This window comes from Corvus cornix, chromosome 4 (assembly GCF_000738735.6).
Source record: "Corvus cornix cornix isolate S_Up_H32 chromosome 4, ASM73873v5, whole genome shotgun sequence".
NCBI lineage: Eukaryota > Metazoa > Chordata > Aves > Passeriformes > Corvidae > Corvus > Corvus cornix.
In genome coordinates, this window is record NC_046334.1 from 1,018,938 (window position 1) to 1,042,573 (window position 23,636).

The 23,636-nt window shown below is 48.5% G+C and overlaps 3 protein-coding genes across 13 annotated transcripts in view; 1 reads left to right on the plus strand and 2 right to left on the minus strand.

Annotated features, from left to right (window-relative positions):
• RUFY3 (RUN and FYVE domain containing 3) overlaps positions 1-9,301 on the minus strand; it is a 32,834-nt gene extending 23,533 nt beyond the window's left edge. For 5 of the 11 annotated variants that reach the window (XM_039551695.1, XM_039551694.1, XM_039551697.1 and 2 more), the window contains exon 1: positions 7,737-8,042. In XM_039551695.1, the coding sequence (XP_039407629.1) occupies positions 7,737-8,031 (295 nt within the window). In that variant the 5' untranslated portion in view covers positions 8,032-8,042. Of the gene's footprint in view, positions 1-1,943; positions 2,749-7,736; positions 8,043-8,202; positions 8,288-9,184 lie in introns of those variants that run through there. The other 6 variants (XM_019292984.3, XM_019292985.3, XM_019292982.3 and 3 more) reach the window with 6 other exon arrangements.
• Positions 9,302-11,508: 2,207 nt separating this feature from the next.
• Positions 11,509-13,165, minus strand: UTP3 (UTP3 small subunit processome component). The gene has a single exon (XM_010411312.3). The coding sequence runs from the start codon at positions 13,123-13,125 to the stop codon at positions 11,572-11,574; it is 1,554 nt and encodes a 517-aa protein (XP_010409614.3). The 5' UTR covers positions 13,126-13,165; the 3' UTR covers positions 11,509-11,571.
• Positions 13,166-17,159: 3,994 nt separating this feature from the next.
• Positions 17,160-22,452, plus strand: JCHAIN (joining chain of multimeric IgA and IgM). The gene is made up of 4 exons (XM_010411311.3): positions 17,160-17,268; positions 19,986-20,121; positions 21,015-21,095; positions 21,308-22,452. The coding sequence occupies exons 1-4, from the start codon at positions 17,205-17,207 to the stop codon at positions 21,507-21,509; spliced, it is 483 nt and encodes a 160-aa protein (XP_010409613.1). The 5' UTR covers positions 17,160-17,204; the 3' UTR covers positions 21,510-22,452.
• The last annotated feature ends 1,184 nt before the right edge of the window (positions 22,453-23,636 follow it).

The following is a 23,636-nucleotide window of genomic DNA, read 5'->3' on the forward strand; positions in this document are numbered from 1 at the left end:
CAGGTTATATGGAATATACACGGTTACAAGCAACTCAGCATCTGCTGCTTGCCTTTAATTTGAAGAAAAGTTTTGCTTAGCTGCTCTCAAGCTCCAGCTCTGCGCAGGACTGGAATTGCTGTGACTGGCTCTGAAGGCAGGATGGCTCGAGGGCTGGGGGCACAGCAGATCACAGGGTGAGGAGAGGCCAGGGACAAAACTCTCCAGAAGCCACAAGAGTTGGGGGGCAGCAAATGGAAGGCTTCAAATCTTTATTCCAGCAAGCTGTTGGATTTGGTACTTTGCAACATATATTTTACATCTCTTAATTTGTAAGGAAAAAACTATCCCCCTCTGTTATCCCTTTGGCAGAATTGTCCAGCTTTTTTTTTTTCCTTCTCCATAATGCCTACCTTTGCATATCAGTTTTATGGAGACACCCCCAGGGACACGAGCCCATGCTCCCGTGCCCCCGGCCTGTGCACACCCTGCAGACACAGCAGCAGTGCTGATGCAGTAGCAGCAGACCCAACACCGGGATACAGCTGTGTCAGCTTTGCTATTGTCAACACTCTTCCTGACTTTCTCTGTTCAAAATATGACTTGGATCCAAATACACCCCCCCCCCAAAAAAAACCAAAAAGCAACCTTAATTTATGCATGCATATACATCTCCAGGAAGGTCGTTATGGTACTGCTCTTTCTGCACTTGTTTTTGACATACGAATTAAATAATAGGGCGAAGAAATGAGCAAATGCTGTTTTCTAACCCCTTCTGGTACGCACCACAGAGTGACTGTAATTACACCTTGAAAAACACTGGAAGGTCTCAATGACACACATAAGAACACAGGAATTGGCAGACAACTGAATTCCTGCTCACCCTGTACTCGCCTCCCTGAACCCCTGGGATATGCTTCAGAGGGAATGTTAAGTTTCTCCTTTTGATACCTCTGTCTGGTATCCCACTGCGTGACTAAGTACTTGGCAAGCCAAATCCAAACCCAAGGGCTACTGTCACTGAAAGCAGCTGTCAAATGGAAATTAAATTATCCCTTGGAAATTTATTTTAAAGCTTAAATCCCCACCACAATTTCACTTGTCTCCTTCAGCATTAATCAGACAGCGTCAAATGGGGCAAGCGAAACTGCTCGGTGGAGTGGCATTTCAGGAGTTACTGGAAAAGGGTCAGGCATGAGAAGCTGGAGCCTGCTTGCTCTAACACCAAAAGGTGCATCCAGCAAGGGCACTCAGAACTTCAGCACCTGCAGAAACTCATCACCTCTCCTTCTTCCCCACTTGTTTATTGGCAGAGCATTGCATAGATGTCCTCTCATGCTTTTAGTACTCTCAGAGCATTCAATCCTCGTCCTGGTATTAAACTGTTTATCAACCCAGATGACAAATCCTTTTTCCAGGGGAAAGCAAGATGTGCTACAGCTCCATGTTTCAGGCTTCCAAGCCATTATAAACAGCAGCACGCTCATCAGAGGCGAGCTGGGGCACTGTGATGGCATTGTCACCTGACAATGGGCATCGCTGGCTAATCGCTGGGGCTTTCCAAAAACTCCCCACGAACCAGGCACATGCTGGGGTGCTGCCACTGTGCTCCCCTGGTACCAGATGGCAGCTCACTAACAGCTATCAGCCCTGGTTTAAGGGCAAAATCATGATTAAATGTTCTCACTGAGCACACATCACGGTTTTCTTCCTTCCTGAGATACACAGACCCGATACAGCTAAAAAGATAATTCATCACACCCAGTCTTAAAGGGCTTAAAGGGCTGGGTTACAAATTCTGAGGGCGATCTGAAGCAGCAATTTGGCTTTCTGATCTGCCCACGGCTGTCCAGGCTCTGCAGGTAGGACACGAGCATCCGCTCCTGGAGACGCCCCCTCCCAACTCGTGCAGCGCCGGAACAATGCGCCGGCCCGGGGCTTCCCGGGGCAAAGCCGGACCGTACCTTCGTGGGTAGGCTCGGGGTCGGGTGTCAGCGAGATGTCATCCAGCTCGCGCAAGCACAGCCACTCTCCATCCATCGACACGCGGAATTTGCAAAGATAGATGGTCTCCATGGCAGCCTGAGTGATCTTGTCTGTGGTGGGGGTTGGCATGTCGCTTTGAGGCGTCAGAGCAGACATGATGACTCAGCTGGTACAACAACAACGGGGGCAAAATAAGGACTAAAAACAAAAGCTTTCTGAAGAAGAAAATCAGAAATACCTTGCGATTAAAGGACAGATCGCTCAGGATCACAGAGGCTGCTCTGGCCTTTTCATAGATCAAGCAAGGTAAAAACGCTGTTCCTTCCCGCTCAGCTCTGCCTCCCTCCTTTCCACCGACTGCCGTCGTCTTCAGCTATGCTAGAGGCTACTGATCCTCAGCATCCACAGAAAACCTGGCTTCTGCACCAGAGGCAGCAGGGAAAAACAGGTAAAAAATACAGAAAGAAAAAAAAAAAAAAAGAGGCAGCAGAAGCAAAAAGAATGTCTTGCTCTGGTGCTGACCCCAGAAAAATAAAAAAAACCAAAGGACGAGCGGAGAGGCAGTGTCCCGGTGCGCCGAGATCCGAGCGCTGGTCCCCTCTCCCGGCGCAGCCCGGGCAGCGAGTGCCGCCGGGATTGGCTGTGGGCAGGGAGCAGGGTGGCGACCAAAATGGCTGACTAATGAACTGAGCTGGAAATCCAGGCTCATGTGATCGCCTGCGATTCCCAGGATGCTGCCGAGACGCTGCTGCTGCTGCGGGGCCGGCAGTCAGGCGCTCCTCGGCACAGCACCTCCTCGCCGGGCTGTGCCAGCCCGTTTGGGAGCGAGCAAACAACGCCGCACCCCCCATCCATCGCCCCCGGAATACAAAGGAGCAGCGCCAGCAATACAAAGCCGCATTTGTATTCCGCTCGCATCCCTGGATGCCACTACAGGAATTCAATCGGCACCTTTGTTTTCAAAAGAGGTGTGCGAATTGCAACTTGGGTTTTATTCGCTGTGCCACCTTCTCAGGGGGCACCTTGAAGCTCAAATTTCCCACGTACAAAAAAATGTTAGGATGGATTTTTTTGTCTCAGGGAAACGGAAGGAAAAAACCATCTGGGTCTAAGCACTTCAGTGACTGAGGCTGAAGCTTTTTCAGCAGGGCATGTGCACATGAAAGGACAATAAGGAAGAACACTACAAACACTGTGACCCAATCTTATACTTTAAAAATCTCCCCCGAAAATTGTGTTGCTCACGTGAAGCTCACAAAGAAATATTGTCTCTCAGCAGGAAGAGAAACAGGCTTTCAACCTCTCAACAACCATATAATAATATTATTTTATAATAACAGTACTGCATTCCCTGTCCCTTCCTGATTGGCTGAACCTCGCCTGTGTCCCCAGCCCACACAGTCCTGGTGCTGGGGCACAAGAGGTCCCAGGTCACCAGACACAGTTCTCATTCCCAAGGTCGCTAGAGTGTCACTACCCACTTCAACAATGATATCAGGCACCAATAAATTAGCTTATCTGACTTCATTCCTGTGTGGCTCCAATCTATTTGAGGAGAGCAGATGTATAACATCCATCTGAAATGGATGGACAGTCACCCTTGCAGAAGGCTGCCACCAGAACAACATATTGATAAGAACATGTGCCCAAATGTATGGGAGCTTGAGTGCTCTCCCTTTTTGTACCCCAAAGAAATACTCAAAAGGACATACATCTGTTTCTCAGGGATGTGAAATGCCAAAACAGATTGCTGGATACAGAATTCAGCATGCCAATGCATATAGCTTTTGGAAAAAAATGGCACCCATCATGTAAAAGCCTCGTAAAACTGGGAAAAAGGATGAAGAGCTGCTATTTCTGACTGGCAAGAGGAAGCAGTTGGTTTTGGTGAAAACTTCCTGCTTAGTACAGCACATTTCGACTCAGCAGCTCTTTCCCATTAGGCCAAACCCAACCAAGCACCACGCAGCCTGTTCTGACAGCGACGCAAAGGGCAATTATTTCACAGAAAATGAGAATTACTATTGTTTCTTCTCTCCAAGAGAATAGAGTTTATAAATCGTGCTGACAGCATCTTAACTCGTACATTTATAAACCCTTTCAGCAATAACAGCCTCTAGCTGCAGCATCCACATCGCACCACCCCAGATTCCAAACCCAGTGAAAGTGGCCATGTACCAACTGCTACAGAACAGCTGCTGGCCCTGGCTAACCCTTGGACAGGGTCTAAACAAACAGCACATGGTCAAAACAAACCCTTTAGAATCAACAAAGCACCATGAGCTATTGCTCAAGCTATTATCCAGCAGATCTCATTATCAGACAGTTTAATTTCTTTGTTTTGAAGCAATTAGAAATACCAACAGCACTGGGTGTAACCCTGCAGCTCCCATTTCACAACATGGGTCTTCAGCTGAACTCAGCACTGGCAAGTGCCCCGCACATCAGGATCCCAGGAAGGTCTGCTAAAAAATTAGGAACTGTTCAACTTCCATTGGTTTGCTGTTAACGTGAAGAAATAACAGAAGCCAGTCTTCCACTTCCAGCTGAGTTCTATTTTCAGGCTCCTTTATGCAATGATCCTGCTGCAAATACTCCATAGGGATAGTTAAAATACTTGGAAAACGTTCTTTGACTTATGTCCAAAACCGAAAAAAAGTAACCATGAAAAACCCCAAACAGGAACTGTTTGACTTACCGACTTGTAACCTTTTAATCACCACCTGAAAACCACAAGAGAAACTTTCCCCTATCCCCATTCTGTGCCCCAAAGTGATAAAAGCAACAAAGCATCTCACAAAGAAACAAAAGAAAGGTCTCGAATATTTGTGTTTTCATAAAACCTTTCATACGACTACCAGGCAACTCAAGGGCACCTGATAAGGCTCCATCAGGGTTCCAGGATGGTCATGGACACAGGAAAACCCAAATCACAGATAAATGCAGAGGAGGCTGTGCAGGATGAACCACTTTCTCCATCTCAAACCAGTCAGACAGCCTTGACTGGTCCTACAAACCCTCCTGTGAGCTACACTTTGGCACCAGCCCTTAGAGGCTTTGGCCAGATTACGGAACATAGCAGGGTTCTGCTAAAACATTTTTAAGATTAAAGAATCACAAACTGACTGCACTGGAATTTTAAGACCAACCACCTGAACACCAAGCACTCCATCAGCCACCAGTATTTGGGAGCTGAGCTGTACTGCGAAGCATTTTGAGTTTCAAAACTGAATAAATCAGAATAATCTAAGCAAAGAAACCCAAACAAATTTCCAAACCAGCCTTAGGACTCCAGGGAGCATCTTTGGGTGTACTTTTATTTTCAGAGCCTGTGAGAAACCTGTGTTTCCATCATTAGGAGAAAGTTTTCCCCCTCAATGGGTAGAGATTGCAAAGGAAAAAGGACAAAGCCATCTCTGACATGGAATGCAATCTAAAAAGATAAAATTAGCATTTACATAGCAAAGTCTGCTTCTGACTCCTCTGCCAGCACAGATATGCACTCTACCTCAAATACCAGCTACTCTGAACCTTGCAAGCTCAAACAGGAATGGGCAAAAGGAAGTTTGACAACCCAAAAATCAGTAACAATTTCTTAATTAAGAGGTGACAAACAAGTTTTTCTTTACCTACTGTGAAACACAGAGATATTATTTAAGGATGGAAGTAACTCTCATAATTAAAGGTACAGCTAAGAAGTGGGAAGAAGAAGTCTATTCCAAGTGTAGTGGCATTGGGTAGGCTTTCAGTGAGAGCAAGGAAAGGTTTAGGGTTTGGTTTAGGGTTTTGGTTTTTTTTAAGGACAGCCTAATCAAGTTGCTTTTAACTGTTTTAAGGTTTTGCTGCAGGTCAGCACGTTTAAGTACATCATCCTGCTCCTTCTGTCTGGAACCATCTGTAACTAGTAGGCAGGTGCTGCTGCCATGAAGAACTTTGCAGTCTCCTTCCCATACCAACTCTGGCCTTCACCTGATGTTTGCAATCAGGTGAGAATACAACAGAATAATGCAATGATTGTGTTGTAACAGGAAAAAATAAAAAAGACTTGAAATAAACCTCCAAAATATTGTGAAATACTGACTTTTTGGTGTAGTGGCCAGTGCCTCCCTGTAACACCTAAGACTTTGCAGCACAACTGCACTGCTCCTGCTGCTCTGTGGGAACAAATGAAAGATGCTTTTAGAGATGTGAGAACTGGAAAAAACCACAAGAACAAAGAGATGATGGAAGAAAGTGATTTACTGACAGAGTTCGCCCCAGGAGAAACAGAGTCCAGGACACCATGCAAATAGATGCTGATTCCTGTTCCCTCCAGACACTGCTATCACTGCATCAGTCAGTCCCTGAGTGGGCTGTGACACACGATACTGCACAGGCAGCTGTCACCTCCACGGCTCACAAGAACAAGGGAACTTTTATATGCATCTTATAAAGGTTTTTCACAAAGCTTACATGAGCAATCACTGCAGAATAAGGCTGACTCGGGATAAACCAACCTCAATATTAAAATAAGCTCAACCACTGAGCTTCTCCACTAAGTCCTTGTGCACAAATTTGCTCAACTCAATGCTTCAGTTTCTCCACATCCAGATAAGAGCTTCTCACAAAGTTTGAACAACTAAGATTAAATATTTCTCTTTAAGTCTTCTTTTCTGTCAGAAGTAGCTCAACCCCTTGCATGCACATCACAGGGCTTACTATGGGTAAAGATCTCCTGATTAAGGAAAGTAAAATGGAAGGTTTTGACAGGGGCCTGTCATTTTAAACAACAGTTTAGCAGGGAGGGACTTTGGACATAAGCTGGCAGTCACAGTCAGTTCTTCACAGAGCTCAGAGCAAAGTCAGAGCATTTTGCCTCCTCCTGGCATTACAAACATGGACTTCTTACCTCACTGGTTATAGCTCTGCTGAGTAATGCCTTCAAGTACATCAGCTTCCAAAGGAGAAAAAAAAGATACCTGCTCCAAACAAATCAGCTCCTGTGTGAATGAATGCTCACCTGGGACAGGAGGTGACAAAGCAAAGGCCAAAAGCTCAGTCACACACACTCTGGCACCAGCCCAGAGGATGAAGCTGCTGGTTATTTTTAGGATGGATGGAAAACAGAAGATCTCTTCTATATGCACCCATGCGTGTACTTTTTATTTGGTTTTTTAAAACACACCCAAGTACTTCAGACTACTCCAGCTTCCCCAAATACACCACAAGAACATCAGAAAGAATCTTACGAAGGAGAACGCTATTTGTCACCCAACACGCCCCACAGAGCCATGCACTTCAGCCTCTTCAGGTCTCCAGCGTGCAGTGCCCTCGCCTCGGATTTGTTCCCCACACCAGCACCAGGAGGAAGCCCGAGCGGGGGTTCCCCAGCCCCTGAACTAGACCCCACGTCCAGGACAGCCTGTTGTATTTCCAAGGGCGGCACCGATTCTCCTCAAAGGGCTCTCTGTGGGGCTGGTTTTGCTGAGCTGCTGGGCCAGCACGGCTCACACAGACCCCCACACGAACCGCCTCCTTGCGAGCCCCCGCTGCCCTTCCCGCCGCCGGGGCGCACCCGCGTCCCCCCAGAGCCCCCCGGGGCAGGGGCAGCTCTGGGGCGAGCGCCCCGAGCCCGGGCGCGCCCGTGGCTGCGAGAGCTGCGCGCCCCCCGCCCGGAGCGCTCGAGGCAGGAGCAGCCCCGGGAGCGGAGCGGCGCCCAGGGACCCCCGGCCCGCCGCCCACCCCGCCTCGAGGGAGGCTCCCGGCCCGGGAGCAGCCCCCGCCGTACTCACGGGCTCCGTCCGGCCCCGGGTAGCTCAGCACCAGCACGGGCAAGGCGGCCCCGCCGCGGGGCGCAGGGGGTCTCCACAGCCCGGGCGGCGCGGCCGCGGCGCCGCCTCCATGGCCGGGGTAGAGGAGGAAGAACGGCGGCGAGGCAGGGCGCGCCTCCTCCTCCTCCTCCGCCGCTGCCGCCGCCTCCCCGGGCTCGGGCCGCCGCTCCATGCCGGGGGACAGCTCCGCTTCGGCCCCGTCCCGGGAACTTTTCGCCGGCGGCGGCGGCAGCGCTGCCCGCTCCGCCTCCGCCATCGCCGCCCCGGCCCCCGCCCCGCCCCGGCCGGGAAGCGCCGCGGCCGCCCCCGCCTCCGCCCCCGGGGGCTCCCCCCGCGCCGCCGGGGAGCGGCTCGGCCCGGCCCGGGGGAAGCACGGCAGGTGACAACCACCCCGATAGCCACCCTCTGAGGGTGGAGGGGCTCTTACCCGTAAAGCGAAGCCAGGGCACCATCTCCTGCCTCTCCTTGGCTTTCCCCGGAGTGAGAGCTCATGGACAGCAGCGCTTTGAGATCTGGGACAAAAGGCGACAAAGTCCAAGTATATTCCTTAGTATTAAAACTGCCAAATACAGCGTACTACTGGGAATTTCACTTGGGAGATTCTTTCAGAAGAGAAGGCAATTAATGTGGACTGTGGTGTTGTCAGCAGGCAGGAAGCACATAAATCTGCCAGTTTTTAAAGAACAGCCTGCCTTCCGTGCACTTGGGTTAAGCTGAAACACGTTGCTGCTTTCCTTTTAAATCTCACATTAAAATTGCAAAAGCAAAGCTGTAAAGGCTACTGATTTCTGGAGACTGATTTTCCAGTGCTGCCCCAAGTCATGCAACATGTTGCAACTAATTGAACAGATGCTTTAATCCACTTTACAAATCTCACAGCTGAATGTCTGTATTTCTACTTGCTAACAAGAGTAAAACAATGCCCAGACTGTGTGTGATGGAATATTATGGAACACAGCTAGGAAAACCTACACAGCTAGGAAAACCTTGACAAAATCTAAGGCAGCAGCAGATGTATTTCCATGTCAGTTATTCAATATATTTTCCTTGCCCTGTATAAACAGAATGTTCAGGCTGTGATGCAAAAAGCATTGTCCCGCTCTCTGCCACTGTACTTCTCTGCCCAAGCTTCCAAAGGCAGCCAGGCTTACTCTGGATGCTCATTGCCCCCCGAGGATTATGTCTTCTGGGTGCAGAAAAACAAAATAATAGCTCATACCTTAGAGCTTCCTACGCTTTGCCTATGTCAGTTTAAACAGGAATAATTTATGTGCAGGTGCAGGGAGGACTGACTATCCCTTGGATCACCGTGCTCCAGGTGAGCAGATGGAAAAGACCCAGAGCAGGTACTTCTGTGGCTGTGAGGGTGATGGAGGTGAGACAAAGCTGTTACTGAAGCGAATCCCCACCTGCTTTAGGTGCTGCTGAGGCTGCCAGTCCTCTCCAAGCAGGACGCTGGCAAGGGCAAGTACCATCTCATGGCTGAAGCATTCCTTGGCAGTGTCAGCACCTTCTCCAGAAGCAGTACTGGAAAAGGAAAAAAGCAGCATTAACCAGGACTTTGATCCACTCCTTGCTTCTTTTCCTGATCACCTGTGGTTCTTGCTTGATTTCATGTGTCCATTTTCACAGGGATTTTCAAAACCTGTTCACCACTAGGAATTTCCCTTCAGCACAAAACATTACTGCAAGTATTTCTTAGAGACACTGTACAGTGTCCCCGCTCCCACAGCATTAATAATCACAGCCTTCCCGTGATCACCCATACATAAAAGCACACAGGAATGATGTTCATGGCTTTGTCCAATCTCTGAACTAACCAAGTAGACATAATGCCCGGTTAATCTTCATTAACCCAGGAGCTGTGCTGTGCCATCTGCCGGCAGGGCCGGGCCGCTGACCCGCCGCGTTCCCTCCGGCCTTCAGCCTTAATCCCAGTGTATCTGGGAATGTGTCTGTAATGGCACACCAATTTGTTATTTCCCTTTTTTACTACTCAGATCTAAGTCGCCAGAATTTCGCTTGCCAGCTGCCCGGAGCTTTCCAAGGAAGCACAAAGCCAGATCCACGAGAGACCGTTAGCCCTTCATTTTTGCATCAAGTGTGAAATGTGCACAAGCAGGTTCTGTAGTAATGAGATCAGGGAGCACCTCTGCTGGGTATTTTCCACATCCCATGTGATGCCTGTTACACAACACCATCCCTCCCCAGAAAAAGCACCTAAGCTGCTTTTTTGCCCAGCATCTTAACTCTTACTGACCTCTTGGCAGAGCCTCCGGAGCACAGCTCAGCATTATCAGTGGCAGCCTCCAATCATGATCCCAGTGGGGAGTTAAAGGTGGGAAAATTCTACTTCCCTCCTCAGCAAGGCCGGGACTCTTCTCCCTGGGAAGGAGCAGCCAACAGTGTTGCTCACAGTAAGGGCAGGTGAGTAAGCACAGCTCTAAGGAAAAGACCTGTTTGGTGCATCTGAGACAGAAAAGGACTGTTCCCATCTGCCCAGCTTAAGTTTATTGTGTTTCTACCTCTTCCTTCAACAAACAGCCTGGAAAATTACCAAAATATTCTCCAGCCAGCAGTGAACAGCATGTTCCTGGCAGAAACAGGCCTGGCGTGTCCAGGTTTACACAGGAACCCCATGAAAGCACGTGTCACTTGCAGAGCACGAACAGAGCACCTGCATGTTTGAACTACAGAACCTGGCCCGTCACAGGATCAAGAGCACACACTCCTATCTTGGCTTCCCCCAAGACCATCACACGCACAAACCCCCCCCATGATATGCAATCACATTACTAGATAGTTATTCCCCTGAAATAATTTCGTATGGAAAACTAATACCTTTCAGATGGTGTGGTACACAAACCAAGGCATGGGCTTGCTGAAACCTGTCCCAGACACAAGTCCAGGCTTTACCCAAGAGAGTTTTTGTTAAACTTCAGAATTATCACTCATTCTTTTTTTACAGCCCAGATTGGAACTGGCCATTTAGCTCCTGGCAAGCATTTCAGTGTGGCATTAAAATGCATTTACTCACGAGAAGGCATGGAAATAATCTCAACATCCTCAAAGTTTACCTGACCACTGAAGACATAAACCTTGCCCATCTGTAAGGCGGTCCTGTAGCAATGCTACTCAGTCCTGTAGCAGCAGATAACATTTAACATTTATCATAGGGGAAGTTAGTATGTTTATTACATACATGGTTATAAATTCCAGAGAAGTCCTTGCTTTGCTTCTCACTGAATTCAGGAAGGGAAACAGTATTTCAGACCACGTGGGACTAATTTAAGACAGCCTAAAGTAGTGCCCATACATTTAAGACCTAACAAAGGAGTTAACCAGAACAAAAATTAACTATTAACCACATCTCTGCAGCTCAACACAGGAACGGGATGGACCAGAATAAGACAGCAAAACAGAGAAGGCAAGTGACAGCTGCTGCACCCCTTTCTCAACCCACCCTCAAGAGGTCCACCCATCCCATCCCATCCCATCTCCCCATCAGTCCCACATGGCCCATTTAATTCCCTTTGCCTGATACAACCCTTGCAATCTCTCAAGGCTTCCTGTTTATGGAAACATGACAGACCACAACAGAGGAAAATACCTTCAGACATGGGCGGGGTACAGAAAGGGCCCTGTGCCACTCAGAGATGGCACCTTCTAGAAAGCATCCTCTGAAAAACAGCCCACCCCACCCCCCGTTTCCTTAAGAATAAACCCCACGATATCGAGTATAAAATTTTTATTGGATTCAGTACTGCTACTCGCAGCTCTTACAAAAAAATAACTATCACTTAAGCTTCCTGCTTTTCTTAACCCCAGCCCGAATGCCAGACAGTTCCCCGGCATATCTGTGCAGCTCCCTCCGGACCTCGCGGACCTGGCCCTTACGGCGGATTTTGGCTCGCCGGAATTTCTCCCGATGCTTGACCCGGGGGTTGCGATCGATCTTCCTCCTTTTGGGCGTGAGTCCTTTGTTCTTGATCATCTGATAGGTCACCCCTCTCTTTTTACTGGGATCCTCTGCTTCCGACACCGCTGCTTCTTCAAGCACATCTTCGTCTCCATATCTCTTCCTCTTGAGTGCCAGCTTCTCCTCCATCCTCCTGTAGTATTTTAGGGCAGCCTCCTCATCCAGCTCCGATTCATCTGATGATTCAGCAGCAGCAGCAGCAGCCTGGCCATTAACAGCTGCAGAGGCATGTTTTGGTTTGTCTTTCTTGCTACCCATGGTGAGAAACACAGAGAACTTGTTTTCCTTCCGTAGCTTCTCTTCTTTCTTGTCATAGTAGTTCCTCAGAAGCATACGGACCTGTGGGGAAAGCCTTTGGTCTACAACAGCCAGGTCATTGATGATGTTTCTGTACGCCACCAGCCGTTCGATGACAGGGTGACTATGAACCGGCATCCTCTTGGATTTCAAAACCAGATAGAAACTGATATTGGCACAGTAGTTCAGGTAGAGATGATACTTTGTCTGCAAATAGCGACTGCCCTTCCCCTGGGGAATAGTGCCATCTCTGACCATTTGCAGTAGTGGATGCAACTCATCCTTGATCTCCATGAGCTTCACCTCAAAGTCCTCCATCAGCTGCAGGAGCTCCGGGGACTCCTGCTTCAGCAGCTTCAGCTGCTCCTTCTTGGAAAGGGCCTGCAGATCCTTATCAATCTTCTGCCCCTTGCTGTCGTGGGTTTTCTGCTGCTCAGCCAGGTAGCCCTGGATCATGTCCAGACCGTAATCATCCTCCCCCAAATCCCGCACCAACCGTCTCTGGATGACTTGAGCCTCCTGCTCCTCTTCCTCCTCCTCAGCATCGATTTCTTGCTGGCTCCTCTTGCCCTTGGCCTGGGCATCAGTCCCATAGTCCGTGTCATAGTAGAGCTGCTTGCGCTGGCCCCAGGAGAGCTCATGGGGGAGCTTGGCTTCCGGATGCCGCTCCTCCAAGTCGCTTTCCATGGACAAGTCCCCCTCTTCATCCTCAGCATCATTTTCATCTTCCTCATCTTCTCCATTCTCATCCTCCTCTGCGCTGTACTCCACAAAGGGATTCCGCTCCTGCGTCTCCTCATCCTCATCCTCATCATCCTCCTCCTCCTCCTCGCTGTCCTCGGGCAGCTGCAGCCCCAGCACCTCCTCCTCTTCCTCTTCCTCACTGTCCCCGGCCTCATCGCCGCTGTCCAGGGCGGCCATCACGGCGCGGAACTGCTCCTCGTGGAAGCGCTCCACATCGTCCGCCAGCTCCTCGGGGCCGGCGCGGCCGCCGGGCGCCTCGGCGGGCTCATCGGCGGGCTCATCGGCGGGCTCGGCCCGCGGCCGCAGGACGGTGCCGCGCCGGGTCCGCATGGCTCCCACCGCCGCCTCCGCCGCGCTTCCCCTTCCGCTGCGTCCCTTCCGCTCGCTCCCGAGCTCTTCCTGTTCCAGGGCCGGAGCGTGTTCACGCCCCCGGGGAGACGGGGGATGCCCGGGAAGCCCGCGGGGAGGAGGGGCTTCAGCCGTGGCAGCTCTCAGCAGGGGATAATGCCACGTGGAAAAATAAAGAAAAAGCCTTTTGTGTCCTCCTCAGGGATTTTTCTTCCTCTAGAAGTCCAGCCATGTACAGCTGCTGTCTGTGCCGTCATCTTCCAGCAACGAGGAAAAAAACAGATGGAAAACACACCTGACACCTGTGTCCTTGTAACCAAGACTTGGTACTCAGTTCCCTACGACCAGATCAAACCGCAGAGAAGCAGAAGTATTTGCAAACCTCCCTGGACACTTCCGAGGTGCACACATGAACTCTCCGAATCTTTCCCGTCACCGAGTCGCACTTTTACAGGGATACAGGCAGCTGCGGCAAGAGCCGGGCCTGTTCCCGGGGGCTGCGGGGCAGCTTCAGGCTGCACAGCTCGGCAGCTGCTGCTTCATCGCCTCGGCACTCCTTGAATCCACCCCCTTATGCCAAGAGGTGCATGTGTCCCAGAAAAGAAGCGATTCTGATTTTTCAACACTTGGGGTTCCCTCACTAGGCGGGCTTTTAATGCAATCTCTACTTATTTGCCTCTGCATTCTCATCCTGTGTTTTTGTGGGTCTGTCAGCCATGACGGAGCACCAGCCCAGCCTCCCACCCTTCCCAAGGGAAAATGACATTAATACTGAGCCACAGGGAAGCAGTCTGCTTTTATGAGCTGCAGGCAGCCCTGCCACAAGAACGGAGTAATTAGACACAGGCATTAGTGTAGTCCAAACTGAGAAACCCAAAGGCTGATAAATTAGGCACGCACACGTCCCGGCAAGAGCAGTTCTGTGTACAAGTGCAGGTGCTTTTCTCTCACCACAGAACAGGTGCGGGTGTATTTATAAATGCTCCTGTCCACCTTTTTGTGGAAAAAAACAGGTCAAGCAAATATTCAAATTTGCTGAAACAGGGTGGAGTGCACAGCTTTACTCACTTTCTTGGATTCTGATTGATCTGGTGGCAAACAGGTCTCCGTTTTGACTTTCTGACACACTCAGCCTCTTCACATGGTCACCTCTGGGTCAAAACTTTCTTGCACAAAGACAGGTTTTGCCTCAGACCCCTTTTCCAAATCTGTCCCAGCCAGTTTTCAGCCATCACCTCCCTGGATACGGGCCTGTAAAAGAAAGAGCAACAAGAATAACTTGGGTCTGGAGACACACAGCATCCCTTACATTTGGTAGCTATACCTCGGTGGAAATCCTCACTTGATACTTGGCCACTAAATACTGGTGTCTCTGGTGATCAGGCTTTGTCATCTGGCTGCTCAGTCCTGCTGGCTTTTTGTGTGAATCCAAGCAGAGACATCTGCAGACAGTTCCTGCCAGGATGAAATTCCAGATAACTTTCGTAGCTGGGACTTAGAGAAACCCAGGCCTTTCTCATGTCCCTGACCTTGATAGTTTCCATCTTAAGTGTCCTAATTTTTTTCAAGTCTGCCCTGTCAAAAATTAGCATACTAACTTCCACTTGGACTCTGTTGGATTTAAATGGAATTGACATGTCTCCCAATCCAAAGTTAATTTCCACGAGCAGGAAATAATCTATGTCTATTCAAACCTTCTCCAGGACTTAGTGAAAACATCATCCACTTCTGGTGAAGCTGGAGATGATCTCCAGCATGAGTTGGTTGATCCAGGAGCTGCTCGAGCCAAACCAGTGTGCTGTAAGCATCATGGAATCACTGCTACCAAGACAACCATCGGGGAATGCTGCTGGTCTGTTTAGATGCACCACTCTCTTGGCTTCCCAATGAGCAAGGAGGAGCAAAGAGAAGCACAGAGCAGACTGCTCACGGATGGTGTGTTATGTGGAGAGGCCCTGTGCCTTGGTGTTGTCCTACTCACCCAGCACAGCAAGGACACACAGCAACAACTATTTTGCTCACTTCACTCAGGCACCTGCCCAGCTTCTGACCTGGAAAATCCTAGTTCACCATGTCCAAGGCCAACTGGAAGCACAGGACATGTGAACGGAGACTGAAACCACAGGGCTGGTTCCCATTTCTTTTCCAATTCTCCATTATTCCATCTCTAGCCTCTGCCCTGCAGGGAGGTTGGGAGTCCAGCTCCCCGCTCAGCCTCTTGCCAAATGCCTGCTCAGCCAGATAAAATTCCAGAAGTCATCCAGTAAAACAGGAGTAATCCATAAAAATAACAGCCCATAGCATAACCCTTCCTCTCAAGAGCTTTCTAGCTAGAAATCCCCAGAGCCATGCAGGTGGCTAAAGGGACTGAAAATAGCTCTCATGTCATCATATCCAGACCAAGGGACTGTACACACACGTGTAGATTTAGCAACCGAAATCCAGATATGCTGAGTACCAGCAGCCAGGGAAAACCACCAAAGTGAACAGAAAGACACAGGTATAATTCTGCTCAGTCTTTGCCTTGACATTTGAAAATACTCTCCTTGCATTTTCCCAGTGCCATATTTTTTATTAGTGCAGCTTGGCAAAACAGATCAGAGCCAGCCTCCCTTGCATGTGCTCTGTCCTGGTGCCAGCACCCTCCCTTCTTGTATAATTCTAGAAAAATTCTTACAGAAAAGGGTGACTGCAACAAACAGTACTTCAGACAGACATCCCTATCAACCCAGGTGAGCCAGTTTTATTTTTTACCTTCTGCCAGAAATGGGGCACAGGGAACATCTTGCACCTGTCTCAGAGAGAGGGCTGCATAAAAGTGTTAGCGATGCTTTCTGGGGTGGGCAAAGGAAACACCCCCAAATTTTTTCTCTGCTAAAGACAGATCTCTAACGAGAACACAGGGTTTGTAAAGAGCTATGGCAGAACCCAAAGCCCTGCAAGGAGCTGGGCTGTGACCCGTCGTCCCCCCACGTCCCATGCTCCCCTTGCACACGAGTGCTGCTGATGTAACCTGAAAGCTCATTGCATCATGCAGCTGCAGGGTGAGGGGTTTGTGCTTGGGGAAAACCTCAGGGCACACAGCCAGGGGGCCCAGAACAGTTCTGGGCTTAGGGAGCCAGCCAGCAGGGTCTGGAAAAGGAAAGACAGCCTGCAAAGTGACAGGTACCAGGATGCCTGGCAGCATTGCCAAAAGAGTTCAGCCTCTTGAAGAAGGCTGGCAAGAGCAAGCAAGCCCTTGCTAAGCCTGGGCTTCCCTTAAAAAGTGGCTTTTTCTGTACAAGATACACGCAAATGCTGCAGAGACAGCTCTGGCCATTATAGGCTACATTGCAACATTGGCTCTTCAGAAGTTACACAAATGATCCCAAATCTGGGACAAAAACAAAAAAAATCCCAGGCCTTCTCCAGTACTGCCCTCCATCAGGAAAAGTCTGCAATACCCCAGGGTTTCCCTGGGACCTGACTCAGGACCTCTCATAAACACAAATCCCATGGAGTCCCCTTGCCATTCAAAAGGAAGTGAACTCCTCAAAGCAGGAGCTGCAGTTGCTGTGCCTCTTTCACCCCTGCCCTGTCACCTTTCCTGCTTTGACTGCAGGTTCTCTGGGGGCAGGTCCAGCCCGGGTTGGCACAGAGATGGTCCAAACAGGATTCTGATTTTGAAGCCTGAAGTGGTTTTTTAATAGGACTCACGGGATTTTTGAGTCTGATTTCTCAAAATTAGGAGCCAGAGCTGTGGGTCTTGGACTTTTGTACCTTCCACCAGCCCTGATGGCAAGATGTCCCCTAAGGGCTTGGGTAGTTTTGCACCTCCTTGTACTCAGCAGCTCTGTTGCCTGTTGGTGAAGAACAGAAAAAAAGCACAACAAAAATGCAACCCCCTGCTCCCTTCCCCTCCGAAAGCCAGAGGTCTCGATGCATTAACACACCTGGTTTCAGTCCCCAGCCACATTTTCCAGTGTTGGCTGGGCTGTTTATTTTAGGAAACCAATTTGCACACGCCCTTATAGGCAGAGTCAGGCTCTCCACTCACATTCTTCAAAAGAAGGGAAGGCGAGATGAAGAGCTCTTTGTTGCTGTGCGTGGCCTTGGCCGTCTCCTTGGGGATCGTCCTTGTGGCAGGTAGGTGAGCATTGAAGAGATGGAAAATTGGGATTAAGACATCAATGGCAGGTTTTGTGTAATTTACCCTAAATTATTCTAACAGTCAGAGGTCAAACCTCAAAGCCTGCTTGAGCAGACGTGCTTCAGTGGTGTTTGGACACCTCAGGGTGTTTCTGCATCAGAGCTGTGTGGTTTTAATTGCTGCCTGGAGGATAAAGGGATGACTAGCTCCAAATTTAAGACTTGATAATTAGCCATTTTTTATCAGGTTTCTGAAGCAATAAACTGCAAATGTGCATGCTTGCTTTTCTGCAGTCCTAGGGAGCTTGAAGGCTCTTACCTGCTAGATCTAAAGGCTTCCAAAATCTTCTGGTAATCCTGTCGCAAGGCCGCAGCCAATTTGTTCCTATTAAACTGTAGCTTATTATGTAACTCCACTGAATTTCTTGGAAACTCTTGATTTCAACTGAGCTCAGCCTGTCCTCCCAGGACACTCCTCAGTGTGGGTCTCAGGTCTCTACACAGTCTGAATCCATCCTGCTGCACGTGGTGGATCTGGTCTGCGGGATCGAATCGGTGCTCAGGGATAACCATCCCAAAAGCACGGACAGCTGCATCCCTGCATTTCCTGCAGCTTTTGGAAGAGGGCATCTTATTGCTTACCCCAGGCAATTCTGTTGGGCTTCACGGTGTATCACAGGACAATGCAATACTGGAAGATGAGAAATTTTGTCCAAAACACAGCCACATAAGTCATGAGGAGGGAGGGAACAGCTTAGGGCAGTAACTCAGGCACCAGGAAATCCAACCTGCAGACATTTAGAACAGCATTAGCAAATTTTGCATTTAAATACCTTCTCCCCAAGGGGACTTTACTGGGTGACACGTGGAGATGCTGCTGATAAAATCACATTTTTTGAGCCTTGTAATCTTAAATGAAAAATTGATGGAGCACCAGTAATTTGAACAGTGAAACCAAGAGCATAACACAAGGAATTAAATCAGGGCAGTATTTTTAGAGCAGTCAGAAAAACCTGCATATGCATAAGATTGTGTTAATCTAATTTTAGAATTAAAGCCTGCTCTCATAGGTTTTGGGACAACCCAAAAGCCAATAGGATCTGACTTGAACATTGGCTTTGGATTAAGGGTTTGGGAAGAACTGCACACAGTGTTATGTGGAACGCAGCACAGACAGCAGAGGAGGACCTGTGTGATGGACAAGAAGCCAGAGACTTCCCTTGAGCCAAAAGAAAGGCCAAGACAAGGAGCCAGAGACTAGGGAGGCTTTTCTGGGAGGCTTCTGCATCAGAGGGAAGAGCTCATATGGAATGATGAGTTGGCAGAGAAGAAGCTTGGAGAACAAGCTAGGAAAGTGATTTCCTTCCCAAGCTAGACACTCCATAGAGAATCTTATCCAGCAGGTATACTGCTGCCAAAGGCCACAGACAGCACTTGTAACCAGCAGGCCAACTCTAGGGTCACTGAGGCATCATTTTACACAAGATCGGTACCTTTTTCACAGTTTTGGTGCCTGTAACAATCTCAGAAAACCTGGAATGGAAGCAAACGAGACCAGGATATTATAGGGGCAGGAAGGACCAAAGCTTTTAAGTCCAAGTGACTCCAAAATCCTTTATAGACATGATTAACACAGATGTTCTCAGCCTGTTTCTTTTTTCTCTCTATGATTAAACCAAGGGACAAGCAGAGCAGGCAAGTCCCCAGAACTGAGCTCCATCTGAGCCCAATACACACTGTCCCCATATGACAAAAATCACTGGGTCTGGTATTCTACGCAGGCTGAAGGTACTTAGCAAGAATGATGCTGCAAGGTGACGGCTGTGAACTTGATTTCAGCAGCATTTAGAAATCCAGAGGGATGTAAAAACAACACATAAAAGCAAGACTGGCTTGTTACAGGTGAAGAGACCAGCGTCTGGGTTGGGGAAAACAAACCAGCAAAGAACGAACTATTTCAAATCCATCTACTCACAGTAAAGCAGCATTGCACTGCATCAGGAAAATCCCAAAAGCCTCTGGGTGACACCTGGCATGTTTTAGCCTGCTTTGACTGAGTTTCATATCGAGTAGCATGCCAGAAGCAGCAGTTTGGAGAGGTAAATCAGGACTGGAGTTTTCCCTGCAAACCGCAGGCATCATCGGGGCCACCTGCCTTTCCCTGCCAGGTCAGGGGGCTGCCTCCTTGCTGGGTCCTGCTGTGCTTTTTGGCATCTGTTACCCTAGGAACCTGAAGGACAAGATACCACTCAAGGAAAACTGACACATCTGCCACATTGGCAAGGTCAGAGACATCTATTTAGAGGTCAGATCCAAACTGGGGTTTGGGCTGCTGGAACAGTCTTGGTGCTTGACAGAGGAACGACTTAACCAATTCTTGGTAAAAGAGCACTTCAGTCACCAGATGTGGCTAAAAGTCTCATTTTACAAGCAATTCCTTCATGTTTGTTCCTCACGAACCAAAGCGTCCAGGTTCCTAATCTTGTCCTTTCCAGTCCCACCACGTCCACATACAGCAGCACACTGAGCTGAGCAGGAAGACAGCTGAACTCATCTTTGCTAAGAGATTCACTTGTACCTGCTGCAGCCTGGACTTTAATCAACCCAGGTGCCTTAGTGGTGCATTCCTGGCATTTTCGTCCCTTGGCTTTCTGCTAGAGCAGCTTTCAAGGATTTTGTTCTTCATTCTGGGATTCTATATCCTGTGCTTGCAGGTTATCCAGTGGGCCCCACCAATGCGGAGTACGTGCTGGTCAATAATAAGTGTCAGTGTGTAACAGTGACCTCAAAGTTTGTCCCCTCCAAAGAAAATCCTGATGAAGAAGTCCTGGAAAGAAACATCCGCATCATGTAAGTGGCAGCCAAGTATTTCACGGCGATGGTGAGCAGGGGATGAAGTGTTGAGTTTTCTTTGCATTGGTTCTTATGTCCCAGCACCGATGAAGCAAACAGCTTGTCACATGCACTGCTTTCTGTGGTATCCTGAATATTTCCCTCTGCTTAGTGCTTTTCTACCTCACATGAACCTCTCTGGTGTTTGTCCCTTGAGATACAAAAAGCATCTCCATGTTTTAAGCAGACCAGTAGTAACTTGACAAAATAGGCTGGGGAAGTCGAGCATGACCTGTCAAAAGTTGATCTAACCTGAAATCAGATTGGGCACATGACACTGGATTGGCTTCCTGACCTGACAGAAAGCCTGGGAAAATAGTTAGTGCCTAAACTATCAGTTTAGGCCTAAACTGATAAACTATCAGTTCATGCCTAAACTATCTGTCTCCCATGAGACAGAGCTCAGTTCAAGAGTAGGACTTTGTCCTGTCCTCTCCACTCACACAAACGCAACAGAAGTGTGTGTGTCTCTGGGAAACAAGGACCAGCTTAAGCCCAGAGCTGCAGGAGCGCTGGCAGAGCTCACAACAGGAGAACCACTAGTTAAACATCGCTGTCCATCAGTCTCAAGCATCTGCCAGCTCGGAGTTTAACAGATGTTAACACTATCTGTCAGTCCTGTCACCTTGCAAGTGGCACTTACATCAATTGCTACAGTGCTGTTGGGGAGGGCTGTTGCGTTTAAGGGTGCAGAGGACCAAGATCTCCTGTTTTCCTGGGATTTGATTCGGAGAAGGGTCAGAATGAAAATAACCTGAAGAAGAAGATGAGAGTTTAGAATTGCTCACAACAGAGCAGACTCTGTTTAATAAGCAGTTTTCATGAGAGTCATTCTCTTCCCATCTTTGCAGAGTCCCCCTGAAGGCTCGGGAGAACATCTCTGACCCCTTGTCCCCGCTCAGGACCACTTTTGTCTACCGCTTGAGTGAGCTGTAAGTAGTTTTATTTCCTAACTTCACTTCCCAAGACTTAACCTGCAGCAGCTCTAAAAGATGCTTGAGGACCAGATGTTCCCCTGGAACACCTAGAAAGGGCACAGCACTCCTCTGGCTCTAGCTGCAGATGAGCAGGGAAGATTTGGGGTTTGGCAGGGGCATCCTTTCATCTAACTCCTCACACTTGTTCTATTTTCCATCTCTTCCAGCTGCAAAAATTGTGACCCTGTAGAAATTGAGCTGGGTGGGGGGATCCACCAGGCCCAGCAGGGCAACTCCTGCGAGGAACCGCAGACCTGCTACACCTACGACAGGAACGAGTGCTACAGCTCCCCTGTGCCACTCCTGTACCACGGGGAGGTGAGGCAGGTTCCAGCAGCTCTGACGCCGGCCTCCTGCTTCGCCGAGTAGCTCAGCTCTCTGCTGTGCTAGAGCCTTGGTGCCCCCCTGTTCCTCTCCAAAATGTATGTATAGCACCACAGTACCTGGATGACAGCACCCAAATGCCAGCTCCTACAGTAACCCAACTTGTCTCCTCCCATTTCCAACCTCAGACTCGTGCCATCTCCCCAGAGCAGCTCCTGGTTGTCAAACTCCCTTCCCATGTCCCTGGCATGTACCTGTAATGCCATTTTGTATCTCAGACCACACAGAGCAGATCCCCGGCAGATGTAAGGCAGTCATTCCCTTGAAGTCAGGAAAACGACACTGATTTGCAGCTCTGGGGAACCTGTCTTTTTCAGTCCCCTGTGTGTCCTCCCCCCAGCAAGGCTGCTACAGACATCAGCAGGAGTGTCTGTGCCCTTCCCTCCCTGAGCAATCTAAAGCAATCTCTGCACAATCTTCATAAAAGGCCTTTGATGACATTAGCAGCATTTATGCCCTTAGAAGAAAGTTGTAAAACCATATTTGAGAGAGCAGATGAGGGACCCTTCTAGCACCTGGGCATCTGCAAGCTTCCAGTTCTCACAGATTCAGAGAAGATCAAAAGACGCCACTTACCCTGAAGTGTTTTGCAAAGTTGCCAAGCCCTCAGCTGTGCCAGGAATACTCAACTCTTCTGGGAGATGTTGAGCATTTCACTTTCTCCACTGCTTTACTGATACTGATGCCTTCTTCCACCCCTGCTCCTGGTTCAAATGGTGGAAAAAAAAAAAAATCAAGTTGGCTCAAATTTCTTTTCTTGTTCCTCATTTTGCATTTAAAACCTCAAAAAATTCTGTGAAGGGGACATAAATTGCTGGAGTGGGACCCTAGTTCAGGGTTCAGAATTGGAGCAATGAAACAGCAAAAACCTTATTCCCATAGTAGTAGTTTTGTTAGTGAAACATTCAATAAACTTTTTTCTGCATCAGTCTGTGTGTTCTATTCCAATTCAATAAGAAGGCATGAGAAGAAGCCAAACCTATAATCATATTCTTTTCTCTTTCACAATGAATCAAACTCTCCCTAAATAACTGCAAAGCCTCCCAAAATACCAGAATAGAAATACTTCTATGCAGTTACAGAAGTTCTGACAGATTGAGGCTGAACTGGCTTATCATTTTAGGATCAGCTCTGCATCACTGAGCTGCTTTGAGGCCCTGGGAATCAGTGCAGGGTGAGAGTCTCAAAATCCAAACATCACCTAAATTAACTCTTCAAACTGCAATCCACAGATCAGAAGTTTTCATCACCTCTGAATAAAGTACTTTTAAGACAGATCTGGGGGACATTCTTTCACATGAAAGGTGTCTGTCCTAAAGAAGAAATCTTGTGGGGCCAAATTTTGAAGAGCAAAGGGGTAAAAAAGGACTGACACAAATTATTCTGATGTTATGTCAGATTTATGAAAAATGCATTTGTAAAAATAACATTTTCCCCCTCCTTCATGCAAAAATAAGCCAATTCAAATAAATGCCAAGAGCAGAGAGTCTCTTGGCAGACTAAGTATTGCAGTGGGCACATAAAACTCACCAAAATTTGTCTCAAAGACATTTTCATCTTCAAAATCCTGGTGTTCCCCGGTCTCAGAATGCTGTGACATTACAAGTTACTAAGTTACAGCTATGAAGTAAAGTCTGAGAGGGAGAAATTAGAGTTCTTTTCCATGTCACCTCTTTAATCCTCATCAGACATGGAAAGGTATTAATTCAAAACTAATATTTTTGGGGTACTTAAGCAGCCTTTAGAAAGCCAGTTTATCACTTCAAACAAACCTTTGCTATTCAGTTACTCCTAAGAACATGCTGGGTTTGACCTTTAAAAAATTATTTGCAGCAAGTTCCTCCCCTCAGAGGAAGAAACGTTTGTGTTTCAGGCAAAGGAATGCCACAGCAAGCAAAGCTGAGGCTGAAAGTCCTCTGGTTCCACACAAATACCTCACATCAGCACCATCAGCTGGACTGTTCTTCTCCCCCTGGAGCTGCAAGTGACTGTGCAGTTTGTCACGCCACTCCTGTAACATAGCCCTGTTCCCTTGAACAAAACAACACAGTTCCTGTGTCTCAAGTCTGCAAATAATTTATGAGTCATGACCCAGAAATAAATATTTCTGTT